This window comes from Porites lutea, chromosome 3, assembly GCF_958299795.1.
Source record: "Porites lutea chromosome 3, jaPorLute2.1, whole genome shotgun sequence".
In the NCBI taxonomy this organism is placed as follows: domain Eukaryota; kingdom Metazoa; phylum Cnidaria; class Anthozoa; order Scleractinia; family Poritidae; genus Porites; species Porites lutea.
Genome location: NC_133203.1, coordinates 31,022,475 through 31,040,806, shown reverse-complemented (window position 1 = coordinate 31,040,806; position 18,332 = coordinate 31,022,475). Strand labels below are relative to the sequence as shown.

General features: G+C 40.1%; 1 protein-coding gene across 2 annotated transcripts; it reads right to left on the bottom strand.

The window, feature by feature from the left end:
• Positions 1 to 45: 45 nt before the first annotated feature.
• LOC140930920 (uncharacterized) lies at positions 46 to 14,724 on the bottom strand. 2 transcript variants are annotated; one of them, XM_073380638.1, is made up of 6 exons: positions 11,428 to 14,724; positions 6,659 to 9,727; positions 6,119 to 6,246; positions 5,107 to 5,227; positions 4,190 to 4,272; positions 46 to 2,584 (listed from the first exon to the last, which is right to left on the bottom strand). In XM_073380638.1, exons 1-6 carry the CDS (start codon positions 14,683 to 14,685, stop codon positions 2,524 to 2,526), a joined length of 6,720 nt encoding a protein of 2,239 aa, XP_073236739.1. In that variant the 5' UTR covers positions 14,686 to 14,724; the 3' UTR covers positions 46 to 2,523. The 2 variants fall into 2 exon arrangements, with proteins under 2 accessions (XP_073236739.1, XP_073236740.1); XM_073380639.1 differs by having other exon boundaries at positions 6,659 to 9,724.
• Between the last annotated feature and the right edge of the window lie 3,608 nt (positions 14,725 to 18,332).

The window sequence follows — 18,332 nt, the reverse complement described above, 5'->3', positions numbered from 1 at the left end:
GAAGAACGCTAAGATGATTGTAGCCAACCCGTATTTCGCTCGTGATTTCTTTCGTGCCTTATAAAGCTTCTCTGTTTATTGTTACAGCATGTTAATCGTACTAAGTATTTTCAATCAAATTACTAGATTTGTTAGATAATTGCTTTCTATACAGACTAACGCCCCATTCAAACCAACTAACCATCTTTAAAATTCCGAATAAACTTTAACATTGCCTGTAATTTGTTATTTGTTTAGCTAATCAGCTCTTAAACATGTTTAAGCTTTGGCGTGAATGACGCATATGTTCTATACCACTAACAATACCTTTAAGAATCCGCTTTAAATGTACACTTGAACAGAACATCTTTTAAAAACATGGGATATTGGAGTATATAACTGTCATTGTGTTGTATCTAATGAAATTTATTCGCATAATTCAAAAAAATTTCGATCAGCGTCAGCTGCTTATGAATGGCAATCAAGCAGATCAGGAATAGATAAAAAGCAGTAGAAGAAAATCGAAAATATCTTAATAAAGGGTCTGAGCACCTGTTCTCTTGTAGCCCTTTTGGATTCTACCAAGCATTAAAAAATCAAAAATAAGTATGATACACACTTTATCTTCCCTATGGCAACTTACTACCGCTACTGATTTTACTGCAACTGCTCTAGATGATTTTTCCTGCTGAATAATCCATTTGGCCCTTATGAAGGGTACATATGCATTCAAACCACCAATCAACGACGAGTGATTTATTCACGGAATTATAATCAACAGCTGGTGTCGCCCGGTTATGACAACAGCTGCAGCAAACAAGGGCTTACCTACGCTGTGTCGTTACCGGTGGAATTTTTAGGCGCATCAAGAACCTATGTGGCCAGAATTTATATTTTTACCATCACTGTGTCTGCCCAGAACGTATCACCTGATTGAGTTTATGTAAAAAAGAAAAGGTTTCCTCAGGGTTCATTAGGTGTCGGACCTTCCAATGCAATGAGCTATGAAATAGTATAGACTTAAGTGACTACAACAGATGTACAATTACATTAACCTTTCATATTATTCAAAATCCCTTTCACTCTTGCTAGTTACATAAGCTACTTCTTGATTGAAGTGTTGTCTTGTAAAGTTATATCTGATAGAATTGTTTTTTTTTTGTTTTTGTTTTTGTTTTTTTTTTCAGCTTTATGATACATTTTAGCTAAGCAGTGGAATACACTGACTGAATGTTTTTGCACTAGTTTGTTTGTTTTTTTGGTGCAGATTTTAAGACTTAAGACCAAAATTCAAGGTTTTACCTCTATGTAGAATCTTTTTGCCTTCTTATACTTATCAGGAGCCGACTGTACTTATACTATTTTTTTATGTTATTTTTCTTTCTTTCTGAGAGTGAATTTTCTAATAATTATATTTAGATAGAGTTGTAAATATTAGTTTCTTCTAAGTGTAGATATTTAACGCGTTTTATGTTTTGCTCTTTCATAGATATTAGCTCTGTAAGCTACTCTAAAATTGTGTGAAGTTATGTATGTATATTTGTATGCATGTCATCATCATCATCATCATCATCAAGTCTCGTCGCGCCACTAGGCGCATAAGGCCTCCACGCTGTCTGACCGGCACTGACTTTCTGTCTTCTGCAACCGCTTTGGCTACTTGCCAGCTCTTCCACCCAGCTTTGTTTCGTTTTTTTCGACTGTCCTTCTCCAAGTAGTTTTTGTCTTCCTATCGCCCTCCGACCCTCAGGAGTCCATCACTCTGCAGTGTTACTGATCCCGTCCCTTCTCATGGTTTTCTTTAGAGCTTCACTGTACTGGCCAAGGTCACGGTAAACAATTCCCAGGTTATTGTAGCTCGCTGCTAAGAGACCATGGTGTTCACTGTAAATCTATTGTCTAATGATCAGAGCCTTCTCATGGTTTTCTTTAGCTTTACTCAACACAACTGTACTGGCCAAGGTCACTGTAAACATTTCCCCGGTTATTGTAGCTTGCTGCTACGAGACCATGGTGTTCACCGTAAATCTCTTTTCTAATGATCACTGTCTTCTCATGGTTTTCTTTTGCTTCACTATACTGGCCAAGGTCAAGGAAAACAATTCCCAGGTTATTGTAGCTCGCTGTTACAAGACCATGGTGTTCACCGTAAATCTCTTTTCTAGTGATCAGAGCCTTCTCATGGTTTTCTTTAGCTTTACTGTACTGGCCAAGGTCACTGTAAACATTTCCGCCGTTATTGTGGCTTGCTGCTACGAGACCATGGTGTTCACCGTAAATCTCTTTTCTAACGATCAGTGTCTTCTCATGGTTTTCTTTAGCTTCACTATACTGGCCAAGGTACTATACTGGCAAATCGCAAAATATCCACACGTATTATATGCTAAACCATCGACTAAAGTCCATGTATTGTGAAAATCTCGTTCTCGTAGTCCTCTTCGTCTTAGAATCTAAAGTTCTCTATTTTCTTAAGCTTCCGAAACGGAATGGAACGAACCATTTGATTTTCCAACTGCAATAGTTCCGGTGGTAAGTACTCCATGTTTACTGTTCCGAACCCTCCGACTGCTGGAACAACGGGTGGCGACATATTGGGCAGGTGCGTCTGCAAGAAACAAAAGATTTTTTAAAGAAGAAAAAGAGCAACTTCATTATATCTCCACTTCAGACTCTCTAGGGAGGATGAGTACAAGATTTGGTATAGTCAGAGTTCTGAGATTGATTGGGTGGACAGGCAGTAGTTACGATTGGTGGATTGTATGCAAGGCAGCCATTAACCAATCATAATTGAGTAACGTTTGTCCACCCAAACGATCCCAGAAGTCGTTGCACCGAATGTTTGTACCCATTTCCCGTATACTTCCTAGAATGGGAAATTATTGAAAAAAAAGACGTCCATGGAGAGAAACTATGGAATCGAGGTCTTGGTGGCGGAGAAAAACAACAAGCAGAACGTCAGCGGGTGGTAACTGATTGGCTAAAAGCACACGCATAATTCACCATAACCAGTTACTGATGACCAAATTTGGAAGAATTTTGTGTTTAACGAGGAAATGACGTCAAAAATGCAGCCCGCTACCGGTTAAGGCACCGTTACCGAGAAGACCTGGGGACGAGGTTGAGTTGTTTTGATTGTGAAAACAAAAATGGCGGACACTTCACTTGTTTCAAGAGTAAGAACTACAGCTGGAACTAGGCGAAATAATACCTAAAAACATAGCAAAAACAGCCAGAAGACAACTCGGAAGGCGACATCTGCTATTTGGAGAATATTTGCGGAGCTGGACTAACTTAAACGTACACTATCGAAGATGAACCCAACATCGATGCAGGTAAGCGTGTTGTAGCTATGTTTTTAAACTAGGAATTACTTTGAATGAATAATAAAGCAGTTAATGAATTCCGCTTTCGTAGGATATAAAGAATTAAGAAGACCTCGGAGGGTGTTATCCATCTCGGCCTTCGGCCTCAGTGGATAACACCCTCCCGATCTGCTTAATTCTTCATATCCTACTCAGCCTCATTCATTAATTGCTAATTATAAGAACGGTGGTCAAATTAAACGTAAATCCTCTACTAAGCACCCTGGGGGGCTTATTTATTTCAAGCCCATTTGAAGGGGGGGACTTAATAGAGTCGGGGGGAGGGTTATTTAATTTAGAAACAACGATGGTATCAGTTCTCCACAAAGAACTAGAATACAAAGTGGAAAAGCTCAAGTACAAGAAGCTTTAGGTCATGCAGTCGAGGATCAGAATCAAATCCAATCTTCCGGTTGGTAAGTAAACCATCCCGGATCAGTCCATACGAAGTTTTACAGTCGTGTTTGATTAATACAATCTATCATTTATTAGTCAAGAGTAAATAGGGGAGGGGAGGGGGGGGCTTATTAACTTTCTCCCCATGAAAAGGGGGAGGGCTTATTAGAGGGGGGGGGGCTTAATAGAGGATTTACGGTAAAGAAGATTTTGAAAATCACTCTTTTCACTGTGCCACTCATTGCATTCTGATTGATAGATATCTCATGGAAGTATGTTTCTTGGAATTCTTACACTAGTAAATGTTTCCAAAATGTGCTTCTTGCTCAAAATAAACTATACGGGGTGTCTACAAATACTAATCTTAAACATTTCATTCATTATTAGTTTTCGTTGAGACCTCGAAAATTGAAGCTGGAATTGGAAATTCAATATGCTTTATTTTTACTCACATTCCGTTTTGAATCATAGCTATGGCACAGTCCTTATGCACTTTATGGGAGCAAGGGAGAATCTGACAGCCACTGAAAGCATCCTGTCATTAAAAGGAAAAAAAAGTTATTCACTGTTTATGTACATCTAAAGACAGTTAACATTTAATAACAAGTGTAATTGTACTTACTGCCCAGAGTATATTTAACAATTATTCCTCGAGCCCGAATGGGCTCTGAGTCAATAGCCCATGAGGCCGAAGGCCGAATGAGCTATTGACTTAGAGGCCATGAGGGCGGGAGGAATAATTGTTTTAGTAAAATCCGGCTATAGTTGGTCAAAAATATCGAGACAAAACAACTTTTGCTAGCAAAACGCGCTTTGGCCACCATTGTTTTGGTTTCCAAAGCCGGCGCTTTTCGCTACTAATGGGCTATAACATATAGCCTAGTAGTAGCTCAACCAATCAGATCGCAGCATTGATAATAAACCACTAGCTGGATTTTATTAAAAGGTGGTAACTATCCGAGCGTTTTGTACTTTTCCCGTATTATACCTAACTGATGTTGTCCAATTCGTAATGGAAGAAATAAATTGTTAAAACCTTCACTTTAACTTGTCCATTTTAAGACACAAATAGCCGTGCATATCTTGTGTTAAAGCGTTTTTAGTGAAATCCATCATTGCCGAACATCTCTTTCTTTGCTTTTTTTCCTTCCTTCGTTCTCACATTAAATCATGTCACACGCCATTGCCTTGGCACAAGCAGAGACAGTCAATGGATCGAGAAATCTGCCTAAATAACTGAACAAACTAAATAAATAACCAAGTTGGGAAAAACTGCTAAGAGAAACTAGCAACTTTTAAAAAAGCAGCTATATAAAGTCAATTTGGAATGCTCAGATTTACGATAAGCAGCTAAAACTTCATATTGTACCTCCAGGCAAATGCAGCATTCATCATGGCCGGAGTCTGGTCGGCATTTGTGTTTCCCTTGAAGTCTTTTGTCCAAGCAAACGTTGCACACGTTACAGTGGAAAGACTTGTCACGATGGATTCTGTGCCGTTAAAAAATAAATTGTTTTAATGGATGAGACACCTGGTATTATAATGAAAGATAAGTTGCCGAATGTACTAAACAGCACGAAGAAGCACCATAAACAAATAAAAAAAGGAGATTTTGTTTGCTTTTTTTTTCAAATTTTATCCCGTCTGTTGCAGAGTCTGGTACCACCACGGAAGGGGCATTGAGTTGTTAGTTTGAAGATGGAATAAGGATTCCCCCAACTACCGCTGAGTCGCACTTCCTATCTCTTGTGAACACAAACTGGACCGTGTTGAAATGCCTCAACCGACCAAAGACAAAGTTTTATGTACACGGGAAGTGAGGATATAAATCCAAAGATGTCACCTGGTAGTACAGAGATAATAAAAATGGGGTTGTTTTTGGAAGGCGGACTTAAAATTCCCAACTATTACCACTTGCGATTTTATATTGCTCTCATTTTTCTGGTGCAGGGGTGACCTCAACCCAAAAAGACCTTCAAAGCCCCGTTTCTTTGGCGATTACGTGCTCTGTCCGCGTCACATTTCGAGCAGATAAAAGGATGTAGTCTTTGCACTTCATATGTGCACCAGTGTAAAAGCATTAGGCATTGGTCAATGCTAGCAGACTGATATCAACAGCGACTTAATGAAGTGAAAAAATATTTGGATTTGCCCTTTAAAGGTTTCGCTTTCCTGATTTTATTCATTTTTTTTTTAATCGACATCTTGGCTAAATTTTAACGGTGATTCTCGCTTGATGTCGCCATAATTCCGATGTAGAGCAAATATTAGGGAATACCGTATCGATATTGGAAACCGCTTTTGGTCTGCGCTGCCCAGTAAGCATCTACGAGATTACGTTATTATTTTTTCCTCAACTGCTATATACCACCTTCGCGTACCTACAGATACCACACTTGTCACAATGGAATGGATTCTTGTCGAGTGAGGTAAAATGTTTACAGATGGCGCAGAAATAATCCGCCAGTTTTAAGTTACAGCCACGACACTTTTGACTTCCTTCATCGATCTAAAGTTTTTTAATATAAGAAAGTATGTCAGAATAATAATTTGTACTGGCCATGTTTTGAAAGGAACATCAAAAAAAGGTAAACAAACTTAAATTATGGACTTAATCATGTCCTATAGACATCAATACCGTTTTCACTACGAAATTCTCGACGCGGTGATTCTAGCTACATAGCTATAGTCGAACTTATGAATAGGTACATAAAGTAAATGACTAAAGCTAAGGGTCAAGTCAACTCTACTTAAGACTCTATATGACAGTGACCTCGCTAAAACGAACACTTAGGGATTGTCTCGCGCTTCTTCACTCCTGTTTATATGTGATCTGACTTGAGTACAGTTGTGTCAATTAATAGATCTCTGGAATCTGTCATGTTACCTTAATTTGAAAACTAACTATGTCATGATCTTACCACTTGTTCGTGGTAACAGATGGTACATCTGATATGTGTAGCGTTTATGGCCCTTGCTTGGTCATCAGTGCATGCGGCCGACTCATTGTGACATCTGTGACAGGGGTAGAAACGCCCACAGCATGGAAAACGGACAAGGCATCGCCGCTGATAATGACCGCATGCAGGACGCGGGCTTTCTTGCACAGGCGAGGTATGGTCTTCTTCCTCGGTGTCCGTGGCTCGCTCATTCCTCGGAAGAGAGGCTGCTCGTTCTTCTAAATATGCTTCGCCGTCAGTTCCGGTACGATCACAGTTATGACCCACTGCTTCTTCTTGTATACTTAATTTTTCTGTGTGCTGGTCTTTGTTTTTGTCCTTTTTTACTTGCTCTTCGCTGGCATTGATCGAAGCAAAGAGATTAACAGTTGTTGACATGACCACTTGAAGACATTCTAGGAGAGATTCCTGGGATCCTTGATTTGAATTTGGCTTCAATTTGTTTACACCAGAGGAGCGTCCTTCCGTATAACTGTCTGAATATCCTGGGGCTTCACCTTGGCTACCCTGTTCAATCATGAATTCGTCTGCCAGTGAACGCATTTCTTGGTAAGAGCTACGAGACATTGAGTCGTCAAACAGTGGTTCACAATCTTGCTGCAAAGTTCCTTGATTGAGATATTTTGCGCATTCACCGCTTTCCCTAGCTGGGAAATAACCTGTTTGGACGCAGTGTTCTGAATTTCCTAGCAGAGATGGAAAATGCCAGTTTTCATCTTGCTCGGGCAAAGGAGCCTGGCCCAAAGTCTTAGTATGGACAGAGCTCTCGATAGTACTGCTGCCTGTGAAAACATCCTTTTTAAATGAATTTTGGCAGCTGTTATTTGACAAGTGGCTATTTGGGGGGCCGTATGCTGTTAGTCTAGGCATACTGTTCACATTGCCGAAGGTTCTAGCTGCAAAATAATGCTCCCGAATATGGGTTTCTCGAGGATCGTCCCATGTTGCCACATTGACGTTAGTGTTGTATAATTTAGATGTTTGCAGGCTGTTAATAACTGCATGGCGCTCCACAAATTTAGGATCCAAACCATAGCCGATTTTTCCAGGTGGATAATCAGATGTTAAATCGACTCGACCGGCGCTGGCAGAATAGTCTTTTCCTGCTACAAAGAAACCTTGCTTTGGTCTGGCACCACCAAAATTAGGAGACGAGTGACTGACATTTGTGACATTTGAAGACGTTTGTTCTACAGAGCCATCGCTTACATCTGGATTTCCAAAAATGTTCGGACAATGGTTCCGGATATGTTTCTGCTCGTCAATATTCTTTGAACCACCAAATCCTTCGCTTGCTCTGGCCCCCTCGAGTGTTATTTTCTCCTTCTTAACATTTGACTGGTAAGAGCAAACGGCTTTCAAAGCAGGAATGGCCGCAGCATGTTCAGATTGTTGAAACGGGACCCCTGGTGTACACCCATCAGCTACTGCATCACCCCCATAAAACGCAGATCGCGACTTGGGTTGCATCCAATCTTTGCCATTATCTTCGCTAATCAAAAAGGGTGGGGCACTAAATACCTGATTAGCTGTTTGCGAAAATGACCCACTACAATAATCATTTTCTGCATCATTTTCTCTTGGAGACAAAGTTTGAACACTAGTTTCCACCTTTTCTTGGTCTTGAGTATTTGAACTGGGTGAGTTGGGACCGTCGAAAACATCTTTACTTGACTGTGGGGGATAGTTTGAAGCAAAACAACCGACGGTTAAACGGCTTTCCAAGGGTAGCAGTGGTAGGACACTAGTTTCTCTCCCAGCTTTGATGGACAATTCTTTATCCCCACCATTTTTGGCAGCCTCTGGACCTAATTCACCACACGTATCGCTATCCCTTCCATCTTCTAACTGCCGAGGATTAATTTTCCCATGACGTCCAACATGGCTTTCCGGTCTCTTCATAGCCAGTTCAACCAATGCCAATGATCTATTTTGATCACCTTGGAAATGTGCGACGTTTTTTTTCAAAGAACCAGATACTGCCGCTTCTCCGCCGTCTTCAACACCTGGTTTGGGGACATCGTTTGCAGCGGTCTTACAATTAATGTTGCACTTTCTTTGAGCCTCGTTTGTTTGAATGCCCTCCCTCTTTTGCAACACGCTATTTCTACCTACCAGGCTTTCTTCAATGATATCAACTACACAGGGTTCATTGGCAATAACATTCATGTCTCCAGGGTTGGGCGGAGTTTTTACTATAGCCGTTTTGTCGTTGCTTGCCTGGTTTTCTCCCGTTCTTTTCTGATTCCTCGAGTCAATTAAAGGTTGTGAACTGCTGTGATTCCTTCCTCTGTTTTCTGACTCTTCCCCCTTGTCGTTTGGAATAATGCCCTCATTTTCATGCCCTTTGGAGACTTCACAACTGACTGTAGAATGCTCTTTCTTTGTGTCGCTTTGGTCCCTATCCTCTTCGTCCTCTCCACCAAAAATCGCGAAACTGTTTTTGCAAAAGACACTCTGACTACCTTCATCGCGTGGACCTTCCACAAAAGAGCTTATTTCGCCATTAGAGACTTTTTTTGCAGACACATCAAGGACTTTTGACTTCATTTCCTGCCACGTGTCCTTTTTCCTCAAGCGCTCCTGAAAGTCTGTTATGAATGATCGTCTTGACTTCATGTCTTCCTCAAACAATGTTCTTCCCAAAAATACGGCGCCTTCCTTTGCTCGAGTCTCTGTTTGCTTTTTCTCGAGTGATAGTTGATCTGCTTCTGTAGACACCGAATGGTCTCGTTCCAATCTTGCTAAATCGTCTCTTTCACTATCATGTTTAAAAGTGCAGGTCGTCAGTTCAAAATTGCCGGAAATAATTTCCTCAGAGCCACCATTAGACGTCAAGCAAACTTTAGGGTATGACATTGGCTCTTCATCAGGCGGACTGGCCATACCATCCAGAGCTGATAACGTCGTATCAGTAACAATGTCATCTTCGGGTTGGATCTCTTTCTCAGAGAGCTGACGGGATAACCGACTGATTTCTGTCAGGATCTCCAAAGTACTCACTTGAATTTCTGTTCGTTCAGCTTCCTGCTAACAAATAATGACAAATTGAATGGTTTGAACCTTGGAATCAATTATCATAAGGTAGGTGCATTTTGATCATCCGGGTACAAAACGTAGTTCTAAATAAGTCTGCCGTTGGTAGTGACTAGGCACCCTGTTCGGTATTCATCTTAAGGATAGGGAGAAAAGGAAGTTTTGCCTCGTAAATAGGCCATTTTACAGTTGTGGATGGAAGCGAGGCTGGAGTTGACCTTGTTTTGATACAAGCCTTCCTGCTTTGTTATTAATGTAAATCAAGTTATTCTTATGCTAACTAGTATTTTTCGAGAACAATTTTCTTAACAAAGCAATGGAAGTTTCTACTTTGTATCAAAACAAGGTCACCGTCAGCCTCACATTCACTCGAAGGCTAAGGTACTAAGTCCACAACCATAAAATGGCCTATTGCAGGTATTAAACGGCTGACCATCGGCATTGTTGCTTAACCTTCAAAATAATAGGGACTTTCAATCTGACGACGCGATGGCGGCGAAAACGTCCCATAAAAAGTGAATTTACATTCTTCCAGTCTTCATCGTGATTATTCCTACGGCATACCCATTCACTTTTGTCAAAAGTAGGCGAACCCCCCTGGAGTTTAATTGCTAGGCCAGGATCTCTATCCAAGCTCAGAAGGAGAAACAAAATTTCGTCGTCGCTTGTTTACCTCCTCCTAAAGGCGACTTTTTGATTTAGGATGATTTAGTCATGTAGTCATGCAAAAACGGCAAAGACATTTACAAAAAGTTTTAATGCACGTGTAAAGTTGTTCTTTCGCCCTCTAAACGTATTGTTTGCTTTTTTTTTTGCGATCTCGTTGGCATCGCGTCGTCGGATCATAAACTCTCTAATAAGTAGTTATATGGGTTTATTCCATAAGAGCCAAAAAGAGAACCTATATCGGCTCGCGGATCACACAAAAAGTAGAAACTAACAACGAAAATGGGATAAGTCAATCGATTTTGATTGAAAACCTTTAACACACGTAGAGTACAGAAACAATAGTTTTCTCTCCATAAAAATCTTTATGTCGTGAAGTTTGCCCAACAACGCCAATGGTCATATTTCGAGCTTGGGCCACCTGTGATCTAAGTTAGTAAACCTGCTTTCTAAAGTGAGTCGTTGGTAGTCAGTATTTTGTAAAGTAACCAATGCTTTCAGTAAATTGCTAGTCGAAGAAATGATTTTGCTAATGTTGTTCAGCCATTTCTTGGGCTCGTTTGTGTTCAGCCAGTCAAGTGACTAACCACAAACAAGCGACAATCCTTACTTGACATCATATCGATGAAACTGGAGTAGCATAAAGAAAGGTCGTTCGAGGACTCTCAGCTGAAAGGCAAAGGATGATGATGACGATGATGTTAAAGTTTAGCAAAGGAATATTGTTTGGTTTAATAAACATAAACGACTTGTATGGGTGAGTGTAGCCCCAGGGTCAGTATTAGCGGAAGATTAATAATCCCCTTCGATCTGGACAGAGTTGGATAAGCAGCCTAACCAAGTGTTGGAAAACGCAGTTCTAGCATTCCATTAATGCTGTTATGTAACAGTGTCGACTGAAATTCCATTACTTTATTTCGATGATATGAAATCATATGATGGGTCTTAGTAACCTCTATATTTCAGTATACTGTACCCTGGATGCCTCTCAGGCAACCCCAAGATTTACACAAATTAATAACACTTACATTTTCTTCACTGTAAACTGGAGAACACTCCCCCTTTCGTTGAAATTCTTTCGAGGGAGGGACAGCTGCCTTCAGGCAATTATCGTTGGCATACTGAGGCTCATCCAAGAAGGCACATTGCCGTCTCACTACACTACCCTTGCTTCGTACTCCATGTGTGCTTGTGAGTGTTTCCGAAAATCGCTCAATAGCAAATTGCTCAATAGCTTTGCAGCAAGGACTTGAGCTGCTGCAAAAATCCTCTCGAAAGTTGAGTTCTCGACTCATTTCATCCAGCTGAGTTGTACTGTCAGTAATACGTATGACTTGGACCTTTTGCATGATTGATATATCCTTTTGCCAAAGGGTCACCCTAGCTCTGACTGGATCGAGAACAGTAAGGACTAGACACTCATCCTGTGGCCTCAGGGCCGAGGTCTCCTCCCAAGTACAGTTCTTAAGAAACCAAAGAGAAATCTTGCTGAACATAGCACAAGTTGTTTGCTTATCAGTAAAGTTCATGCATGTTATTCTTTCGCACAAACCAGGGTTCATCTCAGAAATGATTCTACATTCGTTGGGTATCTTGCTCTGGCTGACTTGTTCAAGTAGGCAGAGAGGAAGGAGCTCAATACGACTGCCGCATGTCATGATATCTTGCTCGCAACAGCACGTCAGATCGACAACAGCCTGAGTTGCATTACTTTCAAAACCAAGAGATTTCAGTTGGAAAAACTCTTGGAATGAATGCAATACCTTCTGTTCCAACTTCTTCACATCATCGACGTCCATAAAGAAGGGTGAACTGAGAGACGCTACCAAATTACAACTTGGCTTATTGCTTCTCCAGGCTAAGCTTCTGAACAAAGGCTTTCCAGAGAGGTGGCCCTCCCAATCGCTTTTGTTTTCAAAAATCGCCGAAGAGACAAATACGTCTTGTACTGCAGTTTTTCCATTGCAGGTTACTGACGTTCTAGACGCGTACACCTGAAGTGCGCCATCCAGCGTTAGAAAACACCGGTCGTCGTTTGGAAATTGGCTGGCATAAAAATCATAGGCAGCAAAAGTAGTATCATGCGTTTTTAGGTGAATAGACAGCAACAGAAAAAATATCAACAATAGCTTCAAAGTCATCTGGTTGTCAAACGTTAACTTCTCTTCTTCTTCTTCTTCTTCTTCTTCTTCTTCTTCTGAATGCCCCTCAATGCTTTCTTCATTACCATTTGCTTCCGCTTCTGCCTTAACGTCTTCCAAATAACTGCTTAGAGCAGGAATCTTCAGTTTATTTTTAATTGTCAGTTTTGCCTGACTGATGATAGTACACAGGTGTACCAATGCTGCATTAGGACAAGCGATATTGTTTGTCATACCATACCTGCCTGCTTGTTTAAAGAAGGCGAGGGCTTCTTTGGTCATTCCGTGTTGGAGGAACGTCTTGCCACTTTGTAAAAGGTCACGCATGCATTTCTGAGAAATTACGAAAGTGGACTCAAGATGTTGAACTCTCACCACTTTTCCAAATTGTGGTTGCTTTCCCTTCTGCTTTTTCTTTCGGGAGGCATGAATGTCTTTTACTCCTAGCTGACGAACCAGAACGGCTAACGCTAGCCCATACTCTGCAACAAGACCTTCAACTATTTCCTCCTGTATTTCTCTTCGTTGATATTCCGAATGTGAGTTGTCTTTCGTGCTCCTTGTCAGTTCGAGGTACCTCATGGACAGCTGGTCTGGTAGTGAAACTTGGTGTATGATCTCTACGTTTTCCATTGCACGCTGAAAGTAAAGACGTGATTCACCTGCACGGTCTAATCGAAAGGCTATATCACCAAGTGACGTGTAGCAGTTTATGAGTAGTTGGTGCTTTTCGCCAAAGATTAATCTCCATATCCCCTTTGCGTCCTCAAATTTCTTCAGTGCACTGGCTAACTGACCCATAAGTGTCAAAATCGTCCCTTGCTTGTACAACAGTGAAGCGAAATCAAAATGATCAAAGCCAAAAACTTTTTTGACAATTTTCAAACCTTTTTCGAGAAGTTCACAAGCAAATTTAATTTTTCCAATTTGGACAAGGACGTCAATCATCTTTTCAAATGACTCAATCCTGACGTTTAAGTGAAGTCCCTGGAACACTGGCATTAGTTCCTGCACGCTTGCCGAAGTTAACGCTTCAAAAGGAAATGCTCTTTCTGCTTCATCGTGCTTAGCACGAAGTAGCAGTACCTCGCAGAGTTGGAGATGAACAAAATTAAGTAACAAGTCACACTCATCTCTTTTCAATTTCTTGCAGAGCGTTTTAAGAAATTTTAACTCTTTTTCTGCTTTTGCGAACATAGCGAGAGTCGTGTACAGATTTGCTTGGTTTAGCAAAACCGTGAAAGCTGTTTGAAACGGAAGCTCATTATCCTTTGCTTTGCATTTTTCGACCAGTCGTTTCTGTTCCGTCACTGCCTTAGAAAAATATCTACAAGACATATCTAAACGACATGTGTTGCTCTCCACTGCAGTCATCATAGAGTCTATGCCTGAGAAGCAGGATTGTTTTTTCTTGCAGCAATTTAAATGTCTAAGCGAATTCTGGAAATCGCTGCTCGCCTGCTTGTATTCGCCTGTTATCAATAAAATGCAGCCTCTGTTATTAAAAGAAGCTCCCATACCACGCAAGCGACTTGTTGAATCTGATTGTTCGTTGAGCTCAATCAAAATACTGAATGCTTTTTCGGCAATCTGAAACTCTGACGTTTCTGTAGCAAATGCTCCAAGAACGTTGACCAGCCGTGCATAAAAATGAGCATTACCTGAATCCAAAATGATGATACCGTGTTTAACAGAACAACTCACGCCTTTCTCGCCTCCCCACGTCCAAAATAGCTCCTCTCCATGTTCTAATACTTGCAAGTCATGCCCCGAAGGCGTCTTGAAGCTTCTTGAATCTAATTTTGACACTAGTTCAAAAACATCTCGTAATCTACATCGAGACTTTGCAATGAAATCGCTGTGCAGTAAGTTCATTGCTTGTTCAAGTATCCTTATAGCCATCTTGGCGTCCTCTTCATTGTTATCCCTCATGACATATAGTTGACATATTCGATCAATCTCATTTCTTTCGTCAATGAGAAGAACCCTTTCGATCTTAGTGTCGCTGTCATCATCTCTGCTGGGACAAATTTCTGGAGGTTTTCGATCAACCACGCTTCTTTCTTCGTCAAAATGACCTCCTTCAGCGGAGGACGTTGATTCACTGTTGTGTACTGAAATTAAGAATACAGTAGGGAAATACATTCTGCATTAATGGTTACTCCTAAAACATTGAAACAAACTTGCGGTAGTTAATTTTCTTACATATAACAATGACTCATCATCTCAACCAAATCTGCCCTCATATTCTTTTCTCCCTGGCGACTTTTGAAGGCTTAGAAATAAACGGAATTTTTGTGAAACAGCTTTTTTTTATCATTAATACTAAATACTAAAGACAAGAGACAGTTGGATAAGGGCAATTTACAGACCGTAGTATTGAAATAGAGTACAAAGGATATCAAGTCAAATGCACCACCAATGGACATATAAAATAACGAAACAGTCTGCACGCGCGATGACGTGCTGGTGTTTTATTATAAGCGGAGAGAGAGGGTGGGGGGGGGGGGGGGGGGGAGAGGCACTCCTCACCCACCAAAAAGTTGAATAAATTTAAAACCGTTCAAGCTATTACCGCTCAAAATTTTTAAGTCGTCGTGTACGTCCGCATTAGCGTTATACATGACAATCGAGTTTCCACAGGCAGAGTTTTTCTTTACAACGATTTCATTTATATTTTTAGTTCAAAAAACTCAATAATCTTATATCTGATAAAGATCGACACGGCTTAATATTACGTCCAATTTTTTAGACCATAATAACCCCAGATCTAAATAATGGTGCAAGAATGAGTTGATCTATATTAGAAATTTCGAAGCTGTCCAACAAACGGGCAGGAGTGTATTATCAGGTTTAAAAACTCTTTTCTTCGCCTCGAGCTTTTAAACCTGATAATAAACTCCTACTAGTTTTTTAACCAGTACTTATTGAATTATTATAAGATAACTAAGATAGTACGCGTGCTCTGATTAGCCAAGAGGAGTGTTTGCTTCAGAGTATGTAAACAGCGTTTGACTAACAGTCGCTGTTGCGAGTTGGATGTCGCGGGTGGGAAAAATTATTTTGCGTGGAATTCAGGTTAGACTTCGAGGTAAATGACTAAAAATGACTGATAATATATAGGCAATAAAATATAAGCCACTAAAAAGAATTCTCCTTTTAAGGGAGGGTGTAGGTGATTGATAAAAAATATCCCGCAAACACAACTGAAATGGAAAAACTCCCATCAAAATTTAAGTCTTGATACGTTTACAGCAAATTGCGTTTATGCACGATACTCTTCGTCACGTTAGTGGGCATTGTTCCCTGTTTTCATATTTGTATATCTTTGAATGTAACCGTTATTGTTGTCAGTTGCCTGATGATTGCTTCGTGAGAAGCATGAAACTGAGAGTTGCAGATAAATGTGTTTGAATCAGTCCAACTCCAGAAAACTATATTATATACTTTTTATATTTTATATATCAGATACTGTTATGCATAACTGTAAAGATTAACTTACAGATAACTGTTAGTCCAGGCACGATATTAAAGAAACATAATTACGGCAAGCATAAAAGTCGGCCCAATCTTTCTTTTAGGTCTTTCCTTTAGACAGTAATATTGCCTCTAACATTCGTAACCTTTAAATTGGCTGTTGGCTGCTACGAAGGGTATCGAGATTAAAAAATGATCTTTTTGCTGTAAACGTATTAAAACTTTACGTTTGATGAGAGAGTTTTTTCATTTCACTTGTGTTTGCGGGATATTTTTTAATAATCACCTACAGCCTCCCTAAAAAGAAGGATTCTTTTTAGTGGCTTAGATTTTATTATCTAAACCTTATCAGTCATTTTTAGTCATTTACCTGGAACTCTAACTTGAATTTCACGCAAAATCATTTTTCCCACCCGCGACATACAACCCGCGACCCGCGGCCCTTAGGCAAACTCATGTAAACATGGTTGTGTCCTCAGCATGTTTTGCTCATCGCGCTAATCACGCGTGCACGAATTTGAGAAAGGTTTTTGAGTTGAAAACTCGACAAGTTTACTTTATTTAGCCATTCCCTCGTGGCTGAAACTTGAAAAATCTTTACAAAAATGCTGTGTCCATTTTTTTTATTCGCTTTAACTGACATTTTAAGCGAGAAAAATCCGTGTTTTTGGAAAGCATCTTTTTTTGCACGACTTCGCGACTGGTGAGAATCTATCCCTTAATCAGGGCCATAACAAAGAGTTTTGCGTTTCTTCTCGAGGATCGCGAAGTTAATTTATAAAAGGAGTAGAAAACTTTTCTCCTGTATTTGCATGACTTCGTCTCAAGTTTGCTTAACTGTCGAGAATTCTCCCAACCCTCAAGTGTTTATGTCAGGCTATACAAATAGGGAAAACGTTTTCTACTGCTTAATTATTTATAACATTGCACGCGTGATTGCCCTATATAAGTCCAATTGAGTAGCTATGAAAAAAAAAATCTCTATTTACGCATGCACATGCGTAAATAAGATGACGCGTGCAGTTGTGTCTATGAAACTAAAATGTTCGTCTCTTTCTCTCAGCTTAGTCTCCAATAATATAGATAATGATGAATAACTTTCAAAAAATATTTACTTCCAGTTTGAGAAAAAGAATCTTCTATCAAGCTAGACGATTGTGGCGTGTTTGTAACCAACCAATTGAAGCATTTGTCTTTCCGTGTTGTGTGTTACGAGAATGTCGTAGTTAATCAAAAAGCATGCATTTTTGTTAGCTATGATAAAAGAATTGCTTCCTGCCTTTAGCTGTGTGTATATTAAGTTATGGATGCACTCGGAAAGTTTGGAGGGAACTCAAGAAGGTAGAGTGCTTTCGGCTACGCCTCGAGCAACTCTTACGCTTCTCTGGTACTCTCCAAACTTCCCGCGTGCATCCATAACTTGATATACGCACGCTAAGCATGAGCCGATTCTTAAATTACACTGAATTTAGTATTATTTTAAGCGACCAATTTTAAAATCATCAAATGGCAGATACTGGATTCAGTTTTTAACAGTGTTCATTTCTCTCGAAATATCATAACTTGTAGATTTTTTTCGCTTCCTATGAATTCTCTTGTGTAGTACACAGATCAAATATTCTATCACGAGTACCTCCCATCGATTTGTATGGGTTTTGAGTAAAATGAAATACGTTAGTTCCAGTTCATTCTTTAATAAATATGACGTCATTATGACATCACTGCGATTATCAATTTGTTAGTTAAATTATCAGACACCTCGCTAATTTAGTACTTTTCGCTTTATGGCTACTTGTACGTTATGCGATCTTTGGATTCTGCCAATATTACGTCATAATGACGTCAACCTACGTCATTGTGTCTATAACGTTATGACCAGATGTTGAAACTGATGAGCACATTATTCTATGTAATTTTGGTGACCATACCATAGGCGGTTTTGAAGCTATAGAGGGAAGCCCACCCCCTCCTACCTTTAGCAAGCATCCCAACCCGTAAGCCACCCCCGCTGGGGGTTACAACATAGGGGTTGAAGGCGCTCCTTTGTCTTTGCCGACAGCCCGTCTAGGAGAAGGATACTCTGAATAAAAAGCAACTTTGACTAATGATAAAACATGGCAAGTCATCTTAACATAGCCAGAAATCGGGGACGGCAAGCGGCATAATCAAAAGCAATAAAAATGGCGGCCAGAGCGAATAAAAGAGTAAGCAGGGGCTTTAATAAGTGATTAAGCTTTAATGATGTGAGTACCGCAGATTTTCTAAATAATCGAATAGAAATGTGGTAGAACAAAAATGACTGCCACAGAGCTACC